Below are 15,746 nucleotides of genomic sequence, written 5' to 3'. Positions count from 1 at the left end.
TGAGTTTCAATTTGAATTATAAACACTCGAATTTCCACAACATAGTTTATACATATGGCTGACTAAGTCAACCAGGAAACAGGTAGATCCCAAAGGGAGGATACAGAAGGATCTGGGCCTTGTATCTATACTCTGTTCTGTCTCCCAAACTCAGCAGTCAGATAAGTCATTCATTATCCAAAGGGAAAGAGAGAAGTGAGAAATCAGAGAGGAGCTAGTGGAAACAAAAAGAACTGGTGAGTAGGGGCCCCTCTCCTCACAGACATCATTGTTACCTCAGTTTTCACAGGAAGAAGTGGGCCCAGGAAGGTTAAGTAACTTGGCCAGAATCTTGCTAAAAAAAACGAGGCAGCCAGTCTATCTGGCTTGAGGCCTAGAGTGCCCGGCTGTGCTGTCTCCTTATGAAGTAGATCCCAAGGACCAGACCCAGCAGTTTGTCTTGTTCTATATTCTTGCTAGCCTAATTGTGCTTTCCCCAGGATTCAGACTAAAAGGTGATCTAAAATTTGTTACATGGATAGAAACATGATGACTGGCTTTCTTTGGTGTTTTATTGAAATTATAACAGATTCTTGATTTTAAATATAAAATTACTAAGGATATTAAATAGTTAAGGGGTGACTAAGGGTGGTGTTAAATGTAAAGGGTGGTGTCACCTTTCCCCCCCAGAATTAAATTATAGAATCACTCCCAATTGTTAACTAGCACAGCACCCATTGTTAATGACTCTTCCCCATTTCATTCTGCCTTATACATTTCAGGGATGTGCTAATTGGTCTATCTTGTGTTCTCAGTACAGCATGTCGTCTGCCCCTTGTCTGTGGCAATGAGGGGGTTCCCCAGTCTGTTTTTTTGCCAGTACAGTGCCGATCTGTGGAACATTGGAATCAGCATCTTCATACAAGATGGTCCCTTCCTTGTCGTGCGTCTCATATTGATGACCTATTTCAAAGTGATAAACCAGATGCTGGTGTTCTTTGCGGCAAAGAATTTCCTTGTGGTGGTGTTACAACTCTATCGCTTGGTGGTGCTGGGGCTGGATGTCCGTGCTTCCTTGCGAAATCGGCCAGGAAGACTGAAAGCAGAGCACAGCTGCCCGTGTGAGCCAGCTGTGAGTGGGATCTCACCTGGAGATTGGGCGAGTGGCTCTAATGGGGGCTTGGGTACCCCCTTGCAGGCCTTGCCTGTCACCCCTCAGCACTCTCACCCCACACCGTAGTTCCTTACTGACAGCAGCATGCAGCTAGAACGTTCGACTTTCTGGTTCCTCTTACAGACAGAATCTACCCCCCCCCTTCTTTTTTAACTTTGGCATGTAATAATTTTCAAAGGAACAACATAAAAAGCGATCTTAAGCCAAAGCCGAGGAATTTTCTTTTTTCGACTGAATGGAAAGAACTTTGATTAGTGGCTATCGCTACAACTTCTGTGTGATGGTATCAGATGTTATAGTTGTTCAACGACTAAGTGATTTGTTTGTCTTGAACTGTTTGAAAAGCTATGGACAGGGTTACAGTGACATGCCCTCAAAAAGATTTAGTGCAGACAAACTGTCACGGCTGTTACCTGAAAATAGAGAAGCTTTGAACTTTGGCTCCATTGTCAGACTATCTCATCTGATCTTTTCTGCAATGTCCCTGACATCAAAAAATGTACATTCAGTGAATGCAGAACAAATGAAGGGAAAAGTGCTTTTAAAATTACCTCACTGTGAGCTGGAAGCAGTGAAAATCTCTGCCCAGCTTCCATGGCATTGAGAGCTCTCTTCATCGCTGCACAGACCTTCCCAGGAAAATCATTTTTCTGGGCTGATGTGGTATTCTGTCATGGCGCATATGCTCTTACAGAAATTTTATTGCTTTTGGCTTGGGCACTGCGAAATTCACAGCAAGCCATTTTGGTTGTGAGGCAGGAAATACTGGTAATGCTAGCAAAGTCACAATTTCCACCCTGAAACATGATTTGCGGTATTCGTCAGTATTTTTCTTAACTCTACTTTACCGTTTTCTCCATTGCCAAGTCGAATTATGTGGGTTGAAGCAAGGAAGCACTGAAGCAGTGAATAAAGATGTTTCAGTCCCTTTAAGTGTTACCATAGTTTCTGGAGTCCGCCAGTGGTAGGCAGAACTCCTCTGAGCTGCCACTATGGAGCCCAGCCTGCCTTTGGTCTCAGGGAAGGTACTGGGGCTGGAGGCTGGCATCAGCCCTACACACAGCCAACAGCCCTTGATTAGTGACAGGGCTCAGAAGATGCCACAGCATTGTGGATGTCAGAAAATTCGCTTTTCTTGCCTGCATTAACGACTTCACTTCCCCAGTGTTGAAATAGCCATACGTTATTACCCTTTATCCACATCTGTACTTTCTAGATGGAGGTCATTCAGAACCTTTTGAAATGATTTTTGCTTTTAAGATGCAGTGTGGAAAGTTACCTGACTATATAGCAGTAATTACATGTGAGGCAAGCAGTTCCAAAAACTCTTCTTTTAGGGTTAAGGCACAATTCCTGCTTGTTAGTATGCTGAGGAATTCAAAGGGACATGAAAGATAAGACACAGTATGACCTTAAGTTGGGTGTGGCTGTGTGACAACCAATCAGAACAATTTTATCTATAAATCTGTGTGAATGATATCTGCTCAAAGCACTGGGTAAAAAGTTTCCTAGGCAAATTCTGTTTTTATACAGAGAAATTGGTATTTTCCACTTCATGGCTTTGGTGCCTCATAACGCGTTTCTGTTTCTTCCTTTTCTTCCTTGTGTTTCTAATTTTAACAAGGTGATGATTATAGAACTTACATGTGAAACTAACGGAGTACATTTGTAATTTTCATAATAATTTTGTGAACCTTAAGATCAGGAAATTATATTTATATAAAGAACTTGACAACTTTTAAGGGCGTGTTATTTAAAATGCTTAGCAATTGGAAGCAAAATAATAACTGCTACTATTTATAAGAGTGCCTCGCGGAATCTGTTTTTATGTTGACTGTTTTATGTTGAATGTTTTCCTCCACAACATGTATGTGCTGCTTATTACTGCAGAGTTGCTCATGGCATACTTTTCATGTTTTAATTTTTTTTCTCCCAGCAAAACAAACATTGAACATCTAAAAATAGATAAACTATAAAGTAGTACGAGCTGTTGCAAGGATATTTTTAAATGCTTTCAAAAATGAGACTTGGCTGGGCTTCGTGAATGAATTCCTAGTGTTTAAGTAAAGTATTTTGTAATTAGCACTCCTCCAAAGGCCTGGGAAATGGGAAGTCCAGAGTCTTGCTTTCCGTAGAGTGCCAGGATGGCAGAGAGCACAGAGGACCCACTCGGCAATGAATAGTGGCAAAAATAGACACACGCTGTACAAGGTTTTCCAGGAAAATCTGCTAAGGGCAGCATTTGTTAACCTAACTGCCAGTACGCTCACTCTTTTCGACTGTTTTTATAGCAGAAAAAACCCTATATTCATTTCGTTTATTTAAAAACAAAACCTAAATCCAGGTTGTATCCCTAGGACCCCTGATGGCAAGAGTTAGAATTGTATTCATTTAATTGTATACTTTTATTGCAGATTGCTAAACGTTGGAGTGTTTGAAAACATCCCAGCCTTTGCTATGTAAAGTGGCTAGGTCAGTAGTTACCGCCCATATATTGATTGACAGCCTGGGACTTGCTTCCATTTTATTTCTAATCAGATAACGATTTGGACCTACTGTACAATGTGTTGTAAGCCATCCCTCTCTACAGCCTTGCACAAGACACGTGACACACTAATCCCCGGCCACCTAAGAGAGTGGCTTGTTTGTGGTGCTGTGGTTATTGTTGTGGTAGTTGTTCCTGAATGGCTTGATTGAAGACCGATCAAACGTCCTCCATAAAAACATATTCTCCTTGTGAGAAAACAGTGTACGTGTTTCAACAACGCTGCGTGCAAACAAACCTTATAACCATCTCGTGGGTTTACTTTTCACCTTAGTAAGATAGGTCTCAAAGGACGTGACTTCATAGTGCAAGATGTCTAGCTGTCTTTGTCTTTCATCATTCTGTTAATTTTTATTTACAGATAACATAAACTGGAACTAACATAAAAAAATAAAAATTCGTATCGGCCAATAACATCCTCTCTAATCATCCAAAACGAAAAATCTTGCAGATCTAGCAGTTGGCTCTGCAGTGCTTCCATTCACATGCGGCAACATTTCAGGCCTTGTAAGATCAGAAAGAGCCAAGAAGTACCAGGATTCACTATTGTAATACTAATTGTGAATTTTTTATTTATTGGAAAGTTTCCAAAGCCCCGGAAAGGCATGCATTGTCTGTTCACATGGTTTAGGGTTTCCTCCCAAGTTTCAGAGTTCAACGTTGACTTTTTTCTATTCTCTTTGGCATTTAATTTCAATGATTCGGGATCCATTCTCCTGTTAAAAGAGAGATAGAGCGGCAAAAGGCCAAGCCTCTGTCCACCTTCACTCTACTTCAGCTCTAGGAAAGTGGAATGTTGAAATATACTGCAGGGCCTTAAAGATGCACATAAAAAAAAAATCTTGAATTATAAGAAGAGACTGTTCCTTTTGTTGTTCTTGTTTTTTCTAACTTCTTTTTACTTACTGGACATTCTTATCCACTCTTGCTAATATCTGATACAAGGCAGCTGGAGAACATTTATAGCCTTGAGGCTTCAAATAACTTTCCCTATGATGGGAGGAACTTTAAACAATGTTCGAATAATCAACTGTTGCAGCCTTATATTTTACACATGTCCCTCCTCTAAATCCTTCTTTCTAGAATATTTTGTGAGAATATTTTCTCTGAATTATTTATATTTATACTATTTTGCTATGAATGACCTTTGTATTTTATTATACACATTAAATAGTTTGTGTAGAACCTTATCTTGATGTCTGTTATCTGTCTGCATTTCTTGTCTTTGTTGTCTACTGTCATTAGTTTCATTTAATTTTTAAACTTGGATTTAAAAAAAAACACATCTATTTAGAATGTGACTAAAGTGGCATTTCAAACTAGCGAGGAAAGACTGACCAATTTTATAAATGATGTTGGGAAATTTTGTGAACCATCTGGAAAAAATAAAGTGAGATTTTTATCTCATGCAATATATAGAAATAAATTCCAGATGGATTAAAGAACTAAATGTAAAAGTGAAAACTATAAAATATTAGAAGAAAATATGGAATGTGTCTTTAGCATTGGGGAATAGGAAAGTCTTTCAAAGCAAGACATGAAACCCAGAAGCTATGAGAGAAAAGATTGACAGATCAGTAAAGGTTTAAAATTTCTGAATGGCCAAAGGTGTCAGAAATACATCACTATCATTTTCTGGGGAATGATGTCAGTGCAGTTATACAAGAGAAATGAGAGATATAGAAATTAGAAAGAAGTCAAGTTTACTATTTAATTCTAGAAGATTGAGTCTTGAACATCCAAGAAAAACATGCAAAACATGCAAAAACATGCAAAAATACGGTAGTATTAAAAATAATAATCTAACATCATGCAAAAACCAATGCTTTTCTCTATATAAACATACATCACACAAAACATGTATTTGAATGAGAGATTTCCATTACAATATAAACTAGAACCATAAAGTACATAGGAATAAACTCAGTAAACTTGGTACAAGATTTATGTAAAGAAAACTTCAAAAATGATTTTGAAGACCTCAGTGGATAATTTAACATCATAAGTTACATTTCTATTGGAGAACAGTTAGCTGCCTTGATATTTTAAAGAATTTCTCCTAAATTGATCTATAAATTTAACACAACCACCATAATGACAGCAATAAGATTTTACTTTTTAATGATTACCCAAGCTAATCCTAAAGACTTTTTGATAAAGTAAGGATGAAAGAAAGCCTGGAAAATACTGAAAGTAAGAAAAAAAAATGAGAAAGAGCTTTCAGTATATTTAAATATATTATACAGCTACAATAACCAAGAGAATTCAGTTCTGTCAGGCAGAAAAAAAGGAACAGAATAAGGTCAAGAAATAGGTTGAAATACATAAGGGTTTTGATATATGATAAATCATGAGTAGAGGGGTGACAAAGTATTGTATGTGGTTTAAGGTTTTTAAAATATCAAATTGAATACCTATCTCAACCCTTATGTCCAAAATATTTCCAGATGGATCAAAGAGTTAAACATTACAAATTTTAAAAATATATTATAATTGCAATTGTGAGAATGTTTTCTAAGTTAGATATAAAACTAGAAACCATAGGCAAATAATAAATTTCCACTTGTAAAATTAAAAATTTTAGCATCATAGGGGCACCTGGGTGGTTCAGTCACTTAAGCCTCTGACTTCAGCTCAGATCATGATCTCACAGTTCATGGGCTCGAGCCCTGCATTGGATCTGTGCTGACAGCTTGGAGCCTGGAGCCTGCTTCAGATTCTGTTTCCCTCTCTCTCTGACCCAACCCCACTCATTCTCTCTCTCTCTCTCTCTCTCTCACTCTCTCAAAAAAAAAAAAAATTAAAAAAATTTAGCATCATGAAAAAACCGTAAGTGAATTCAAAAATTGAATAATGAACTAGGTAAATACTCTTGCAACAAATGTAACAAATTGTTATTTTTCTCATAATGAGCAAACAGCTCTTACAAATAAGAGAAACAAATCCTTTGGAAAAATAAGCAAAAGATATATGATTCAATGCAAAAGGAATAGTTAAGGAAATGCAAATCAAACCACAATGAAATACCATTTTTCAAATGTAGACGAAACCACAAGATACCATTTTTCAATTATCAGGTTGGCCAAGATTCAAAAATGTTTTAGGATGTTGTATTAGAAGGACTCAAGGGAAATGGGCGTTCTTACTCATTGCAAGTGAGGATATAACTTGGTATAACTTCTTTGGGAGATGATTTGGCAATATTAGTCAGAGTTAAAAATACATTTGTTATCTGACCCAGCAACTCAGCTTTCCAAGGAAGTATCCTACAGATAATGTGCACAAAAATGTAGGTATAAAGCCATTCAAAGCAGTATTTTCTATAGCAGTAGCATAGTGTCCATCCATAGGATCATTATTAAATTATGAAATAGCTATACTACATAATACTGTGAAGCTTTTTAAAGGAATAAAGCAGATGCATAAGTGCTGCTAAGGAACAATCACTTCAATATTTTGCTAGGTCAAACTACGGGAACAAACCATGAGGTTAGTATGTCACTCTTTTTATAAATGTTATTCATCTTTACAAGTGACTGGTAAACCTACAAAATGATCCCCAAGTTTCTGATGATCATAGATGTTCCCACCTTTTCTATTCTTTTTTTTTTTTTTTGGCTGCTTTACTTTTTACAATTTGAAAGTCTTAAGTATTCATTATTTTAGTGATTTTATTTTTTTAACAACACTTGCACATCCGTGAGCTTTTTTTAAATATTTATTTATTTTTGAAGGAGAGAGAGAGACAGAGTGTGAACATAGGAGGGGCAGAGAGAGAGGGAGACATGGAATCCGAAGCAGGCTCCAGGCTCCAAGCTGTCAGCACAGAGCCCGATATGGGGCTCGAACCCACGAGCTGTGAGATCATGACCTGAGCCGAAGTCAGACGCTTAACTGACTGAGCCAATCAGGCACCCCTATTTTAGTGATTTTAAAAACAATTATTAATAAAAAACAAACCTCACCAGCTTACAGAGCCTTCTGCCACGTATAGACACTCTAATATCATTCTGCAAATAAAGCAAAAGCACATCAATCATTTTCACTCAAGAAAATATAGACTTTGCCATTATAACTAAGAATGATCTTTAGACGCTTTAGATGAATCAAAGGTTTAAACCATGTGAAATTCTGCTTGCCTTATGAAGCTTGAAACCTTGGGAAATTAAATAATGAATAGATCTATAAGACCACAGAAAAATCAAACCAACCAAAACAATTCAATGGCTCTTGATGCATACCATGGAGAAACTTTGAAATGGCCAGTCTGACACTTTCACACCTCCTGACATTTATGAAGCCACCAAAACAAACCACAGAGTTATTTCACATTGAATTACAGAGTCAAATTGATTTCCCCAGGAGAGATAGAGAACTGAAGAGCCCTGAAAGAAAACTCGGAAAGAATCTTTGCATATGTTTACAAGTCCATATTCATAGTCCATCTAACTTGTGTATGTAAAGCTGTTTAGGGTTTTGTCAAATATTTACTCAGCTTAAAATTGATTGTGCTGAGTGATCAAATGGATCATATACAAGTCTGATCATATTATTGAGGAAAACGAAAATTCCTAAACCAACCATATGTCAGATATCATATAGTCTTTGTATCCAAACTAAGAATTTCAGGCAAGAAAACTTGAATCTACAAGACAAAATATGTTTTCTCTGTGGATGCTGATTTTCAGCGTCTGCCAAGTGCATAGCTGGAGAATTCAGATGGTTGTGGTTCTGGGATCTTGGGGATTGTTTCTACCTTCTGGCAAAGAATGTTCTTCCCTATTATTCAAACGTTCCCAAATGACCTGAGTGACAGCTAACAGCTGGGTCAAAAGCTGTAATTATTTCATCAGGTCTCTTGGTTTCAACTAACTTCTATAACTTGTGGGGATTTGGGGTATCTAATTTCAATCTCTTTCCTAGATTCCATGCCTGGATTTGCACCTCCCCTGGCCACTCTGCAAGCCTCTCACACTCAGTATATATAGAACGCTTATCTGACCATACCCCAGTCTCAATAGACTCCCCTCCATGTGTTCCATATAATGGCTAGCAGTCTTTGCCGGCCACACAGGCACCCACATGAAAACTGGAGATATCCTTGACCCATGGCTCTTCTTTCTGATCCTTCCTACTCAAGTAATACTCACATTCTTTCAGTTATGCTGTTCATAATTTTCTTTAAATCTTTAACCTACCCTTTCTGTTTCAACTGCTAATGCCCTCATTTAATGTCTCATCATTTCTTGCATCAGGGACTCTTGTCATTTTTCAACTGGCCCTCCACCCTCCTGGTTTAATCCCCCCTAAATATTCCAAACTTCATTCAGAGCCGTTCTAAAATGCACAGTGGATCATGTCTCTCTTGTATTCAAAATGATGATGCCTCATTGCCAACAAGATCAAGCATAAAGTCCCAGGAAAGTCATTGAAGATATTTTACAAGCTGACCCTAATTTGACTTTTCAGCTTTGTTTCCCATCACTTTGCATATGTGGGTGCACATATACACACACACACACACACACACACACACATACACACACACATCCCTTCCACCATAACATAGTACTCATGCCTCATGCTCCCCTAAACATGTCATTATCCTTTACACAGCAATGTAAAGTTTGCGTACTTTGCTATTTCTTTTTTTAACAATGCCTTTAAAGGTAGTCCTTTAGCAATGCTACCACTCTATTACTGATTCTTTGTCTACTGACCCCTTATCTCTTCTGGGTGGCCCATTTTCCCATCCAGAGTTGATGGCTAAAGGAAGGAAGAATGGTCCCATTGGCCAAGATCTTCTGTAGCCTTTAGGAACTCCAGCAGAGTGAGTGCAGGTATTGTCTGAAAGTAGAAAATGCTCCAGTCTCAGGTCTCTGATTTCTAGGGTTTCCTTCAAAGAAACAATGCTAGGTAGAGCTAGGGGATTTATCACTTATCATGGTCCCAGACTAGAGGCTACAGGAGAAGCAACAGGTCAGTGATTCTCGGAAGTTTTCCTCTCTTCTTCTCAGGTCTTCTCAGCTGACAGTTGTAGTTTTTCCTGTATTTATTTATTTATTTATTTATTTATACTTCTGTTTATATTGCCTAAGTGATGCCTTCCCCTGCTCCTTACAAAGATTCCCCCTTCTAGCAATACTTCCCATCAGTGGTCACCAATCTTAGCAAAAAAATAAAACAAAAACAAACAAAAACAAAACAAAAACAACAAACAAACAAAAACCCCCAGAAGCTTCCAAAGGCTTAGCTCAAAGATCACATCTATCTGCTTATGGAACTAAGTGACTCTCCTCCTTTACTGTGTGTTCACAGCACTTTGTTCTTGTCTCTGTCCTCATGTTTATCATAATGTATGTAATGATTTGTTTGTGTGTCTGTCTCTTCCACACCTGTGAGCTGTTTGAGGGTATGGGCCATGTCTTATAATATAATATAATAACCACACAGCTCCAGACACACTGAAATTTTGTCTGCTCCCAGAAAACACCAAGTTTTTTTTTCTGTTTTGGGGACTTTGTTCTTGCTGGTGCTTCCTGAAACCTTCACCCTGGATCCTTTTTATTTGGATTCCAACTTAAATGCCAGGTCCTCAGAGAGCCCATCACTTTTTAACTTCCTCAATAATCTCCATGATATCGATCTTTATTTCTTTTTCCTAGCATTTTTCACTAGTTGAAATCATCTTTACTGTCTATCCTACCTGTCGTGAAAATGTAAAGGTCAAGGGTATCTGTCTTGTTCATCTTTTTGTCCCCAGTGGCTAGCACATAGTAGCTGCTTAAAAACTACTGTTGAGTGCATTATTTTTTCTGTTTATTTATGCCGTTAATTCTTTTACAAAACTAAAATCATACTATCGATCTATTTATTCTACTTTGTTCATTTACTGTCATTTCTTGAGCTTTTCCTAAAGTTAACTATTCTTTGAGAACATGATGCTTACCTACTCCTATGCGTGAACATAGGGAAAACCTAATCACCAAACACAACAGACATTCCCAGCCATCTTCCTCCTTAACACTCTGCCTTGGGTGCTGTGAAATGCCTCTTCCTTGTGGTCCCCTCTACTCCTGTGGTGCTGTGAGACCCTCACTTTCAGTTCTCATATTCCCTCATTGTTGGTTCCTTCTCCATCCATGGGTCTATTGACTCTTGCACTCTCTAAATGTATAAATTCTATCTTGTCCATCTGGGCTCATCTCTCCCTTTGCAATTTCACTCCTACCAATGATCTCTTCTGTCTGTACTGCCAGCTTTCTCCCAAGCTTCTCTTCCACGTCTCCATGCAGATGCCCTTCTGGCACTTCCAGGTCAACATGTCCACACTTGGATTCAGAGCATGCCCTCTCCTAAATCAGTTCCTTTTCTTGAACCTTCTATTTCTGTTAACACAACCACCATCATTCCAGCCATTTTGGCTCAAGCTAGGTTGTCATCTTTGATTGACTTTCCTCATTCATACATTTGCTGAATCCTCTTTCTTGTTTTGTGTAATGATGTAATTATATTGCTTTTCTGTGATATATAAGTCTTATATGTTCCATGTAATGATTTCAAACATACAGAAAACTAAAAGGAAGAGGGTAAAAATCACAGAGAACCCCAATCCCCTAACTACAATGTTCATAATTAATAATTTGGAAGCCATTCATTTGTGAATATTTTATTTTGGGTAGAAATATGATAGAGAGATGATATCTGGATAGATAAACATAAATAAGACATCATATTAATTAAATCTTTAAAGATTCAAAACATCAGAAGAGTTCCAAAATTGTGACTTAATTTATTTTTTTAATTTTTAATGCTAATTTATTTTTGAGAGAGAGAGAGAGTGAGCAAGGATGGGGCTGAGAGAGAGGGAGACAGAGAATCCCAAGCAGGCTCCAGGCTCTGAGATGTCAGCACAGAGCCTGACGCTGGGCTCCACCCACAAACAGAGATCATGACCTGAGCCAAAGTTGATACTTAACTAGCTGAGCCACCCAGGCACCCCATATTGTGGCTTAATTTAAATTTGTATGATGAACAACTTCAGGTCTAAATCTTGTCAGTATTACCTCTATGAAGGCATATATAACCTCATGTGCAAAATTGAAAAATGTCTGTATTTTAGGCCTTTTGTGAATTTGAAGTCTGGACCAAATGGTGCCCCTGTGGCAGACTCTGGAATTGGGACCTTATTTTATTCATCTTTTTGTGCCCCATGGAGACTCTCATGGTACATGTGGACTAATTTTTTGCTCTGTGAATGATCAATGGCATCAACAAATATCTTTTAATATCTCCTATACACAAGCCACTGCTAACCATGTGAGATATACACAAATGAATAAGACATTCCCCTTGCTTTTGAGGAAATATATAGCCATAGTCTTTCCAAAAAAAATGCCCTATGGCCTCCTTAAACTTTGCTACCTCCCACCTATCTCCATGCCTGTGAAGAGTTCCTTTTGGTTCTCTATGGGTTTTGTGTAGAACCTGAAGTCCCCAGGCCTTGCTCCCAACACACACTTTGAAACATGAGAGGGGATGCAAAAAAGAAAAGAGATCTGAGAAAACTGATTTAAAAGGAATGAACGTTGTTTGTTTTTTGAAAACATGTTTTGTAGGTTGATGGCTCTTGATCACTGTAGGATGGCCACTGTGGGATCCCTCAAACATTGCAAGAGCTCATCTTGGTCATATAATGACTTTGGCTATAATCTGCTGCCTTCTTTCAAAGGATGCCGCTATTCTGCAGAGGCTTGTGTCTGAACTCAGCCATATTTCTAGGCTCAAAGTGGTGGGACACCATTCATGTGAAAGCACCATGGGAGACTTAAAAGCATCATGTGGACCTTCAGGATAATCTAAAGTATTCCGAGCAGATGTCCAAGGCAGAAGATGCTCATTTGGTACATGGGAAGGAGCAGCGAGATTTATTTTTAAACATTCATTGGCCTGAAAGGAAGAACACTTGGGGCCATCACATTCAGCAATCTCAATTACAGCAACACATCTTAGAAGGAAAACACGCCTGCTCTGTACTTGAAGATCAGATCACAATGTCTCCCTAACTCTGCAAATACTGTTCAAGAAGTTTAAAATTTCACGCAAGCGATATATGGCGTGAAAGCTTTAGAGAAAATGCTAGCTTGGAGAGCACGTCAGTCATTTTTAAGAGCAGATGTCCACCACTTCTCTCTTTGGAGGAAGCATCCCAGTAAGCCGCATGCTGCTGAATCAGATGTGACAAAAAAGTTCAGTCAGCCCAGTTTATTTTGGCTTGAGAGTCAGCAGCCATGAGTGGGCAATGGCTGGTATTTCTGGGTCTGCTGCTGCTTCTACTTCAGAGACTGTTGAGTCAGACCTGACTGAACTCACAGCCGTCTCTGGTTCTACGGCACACATGTGCCTCTTCACAGCCTGAGTGCTGGTGATCTATAGCGTCCTGGTAATTTGTGTTTTAAAATGGCACACCTACCTGCACAGATGTAAAATCGGCACCAAGCAAAATAAGCTTACCCTAGAATGTTGGTCTTCTGTGTTCCTCCATAGAAGACCAAATACCCAGGCGCTGATCTGTTTGTTATGTGGTACATGTCGTCTCTGGGGGTGACAGCAACATTCATCAAAGCTCCAGTCTTTCGAAAGGGATAATGTTCAGGAAATATTTGAGCGGCTATCAGAGAATGCACCCTTGCCTTATGGCTTTTCTAAAATGGAATAAAAATCCTGTTTTCAATCAGAATCTTCCAAAGAATACAGACCTCATTTCTCCAACTTCTTGGAGAAGCCCAAGCAAACATCAACTATTAAAATTTCTACTTTTTAGCTTCAAGTGCCTCACTTAGTGTCATACTGTTGACTTCCTTTCAGATGTTGTCCACATGAGGATTTTACTCAAGGTAGATTAGATCTATAGATTCTGCTCTCTATTTGTACTTTGAGCTTGAAGGGATATTATATCACCTTACCTCTTTGAAAGTGAAGAAATAAAAGCAGGGTCATCTTAGACATACTCTATTGAACGGGAAGCTTGAGACCAAAATGACCTGCATAAAAAAGCAAAATGCAAGCAAAAACATGCAACAAAACCAAAAAATTAAACCTGTTTACTTCTCTGCCAATAACACATGATATCTCTAATACCCTTAAAATAATCTCACTTGCCCAACATTTTAGAGTTTACACAATGCTTTCACATCAGTTGTTTTAATCCCTCACAACTGCTCTAGAAACATTTTTTTTTTTTGTATCTTGAGCAATGAGGAAATGAACAGAGTGGCCAAAACACTTGCAAAGGTCAGGTCTTTGGGTCTGAACAAGTTTTTGGGTCTGAACAGAGGTTCCGATTCCTGGGCAGGAATGCTTTGTGAAATGATTCTATTCCACAAGTAAGCAGCACTGAGCACAAACCAACTTAAAAATCTAAATAGATTTGCTTTTCCCATTGGTTTGAAATTTTCCAAACTTAGCTTTGACCAGCAAAATTGTCCTGTTGTCCCTGGAAGTAGGTCCAAAGCCACATCCATAAAATGACAACATCTGTTAGCATAATCAGAAAGGGATTAAATTACCACTCTACTTCCTTGGGCCCTGAACTGGTTTTCTCCCAGCAGCTTCCAACCTCAGTAGTATTAAAGTAATTTGACTGCCTCTTCCCCATGAGAGATTGGTATTGTGCACACTTGTTCAAAGAAAACTGTTGCTGTTGTTTCTGTGGTACTGGGATTAATTATGTCAGAGTGATTTCTTTTGTCTCCTTTTCCATATTTAATGGAGCTGGGAAATCTAAAGCTCATTTATCCTCTTTCCCACACTGAAACCTTTCCACGTTTTCTAAAACAATTAAGATAGTAAAAGAAAAACACAGTGACAGGGAAGATATGGGGTTCTTTTACAGAAAGAAGACCTTTTGAGTTTCCATGACCCACTTCTCCCTCCCACCCCTCCTTCCCTTGCTCCCCTCCCCTCCCCTTCTTCCCCTACCCCTCACTTCCCTTCCAGGTTCTTCCTTTTCATAGAGGCACTTTAGGTCAGGAGAATGTGACTCTGCAGCAGGTAAAAGTGAAACTAAAACAGTAAGTCTTCCTTTCTCTTCCTCCTCTGACTTCTTCATCTGCATAAATTAAAACCCATTCTAAACTGTCTTCTTTCCTTTGGCATGAAAATAAGTTCTCCAAGCCTTCATTAAACGCCCAGTCACCTCATCCTGTTTTCAGCTTCCTTAACTTTTTGTCCCTCAACTTCTCCTGGATATCTATTGTCAGACTGGTATAATTTTTTTTTTCTGTGAAACCTGAATTGGTAACCTTGGAAAGTCTGAATTGCATCCAAAAGGAATTCATTACTGAGTGGGGGTGACTTTGACTTTCATGAAAATGAAGGCTCCGAAATCATCAGCTTTAGAAAATAATTCATTATACTTTTTTTTTTTTGGTGGTGGGGTGGATAAAGTACCTTTCATAAAAACACCTCTTGTATGAGTATCCTGTGTGACCTATCTCTTATGAAAGAAAATGTTAGGACAGTCAGCTATTTGGAAACATTGTATGTGCAAGCTTTTATGCTGACTTTCAGTGAGAACAAGATGAATCATGAATACTTAAAATTCCTTCCCCATAGTTCTGCTTGAATCCTAGTTGAATTGTTTCAGAGTATGCACCTGGGAGACACTGTATACAATACGGGGTTGGAAGTCAGAACTTCCAAAAATGGCCCAGCTTAGTGGTCAGTGGTAATGTAGCTCCCTGGAAATTTCATCTCAGAGCTCTCCTGTCTCATTATTTGAGCACATGCTTGCATGTCTCCCTTTCGTGCAAGGCAAAAGAATACTGACCACTAGCCTCGGAATGTTGAAGGTTAACAAAAGTGGTGATTTTCCCTTAATTTAGAAAAATTACATAAAAGAACTGAGGATGACATTTATGCATCTACCACCCAGATCAAAACAATTTTAATATTTTGTCACATTTGCTTTAGATTTTTTTCATATTACATACATAAATAAAGTGGGGATTAAGTAAAAATCCTTTTTTGTACTCCTACTCAATTATA

The 15,746-nt window shown here is 38.4% G+C and overlaps 1 protein-coding gene across 2 annotated transcripts in view; it reads left to right on the top strand.

The window, feature by feature from the left end:
* Nucleotides 1–4,878, top strand: part of TMEM26 (transmembrane protein 26) — a 47,747-nt gene extending 42,869 nt beyond the window's left edge. Inside the window, exon 6 of one of the 2 annotated variants that reach the window (XM_007095830.3) lies at nt 795–4,878. In XM_007095830.3, the coding sequence (XP_007095892.2) occupies nt 795–1,219 (425 nt within the window). In that variant the 3' untranslated portion in view covers nt 1,220–4,878. The remainder of the gene's footprint in view (nt 1–794) is intronic. The other variant, XM_042960455.1, reaches the window with a different exon arrangement.
* Nucleotides 4,879–15,746: the final 10,868 nt, after the last annotated feature.

Source organism: Panthera tigris, chromosome D2 (genome assembly GCF_018350195.1).
Source record: "Panthera tigris isolate Pti1 chromosome D2, P.tigris_Pti1_mat1.1, whole genome shotgun sequence".
Classification (NCBI taxonomy): Eukaryota; Metazoa; Chordata; class Mammalia; order Carnivora; family Felidae; genus Panthera; species Panthera tigris.
Note: the sequence above shows the minus strand (reverse complement) of the source record. Positions and strands in the feature narration are given on the sequence as shown.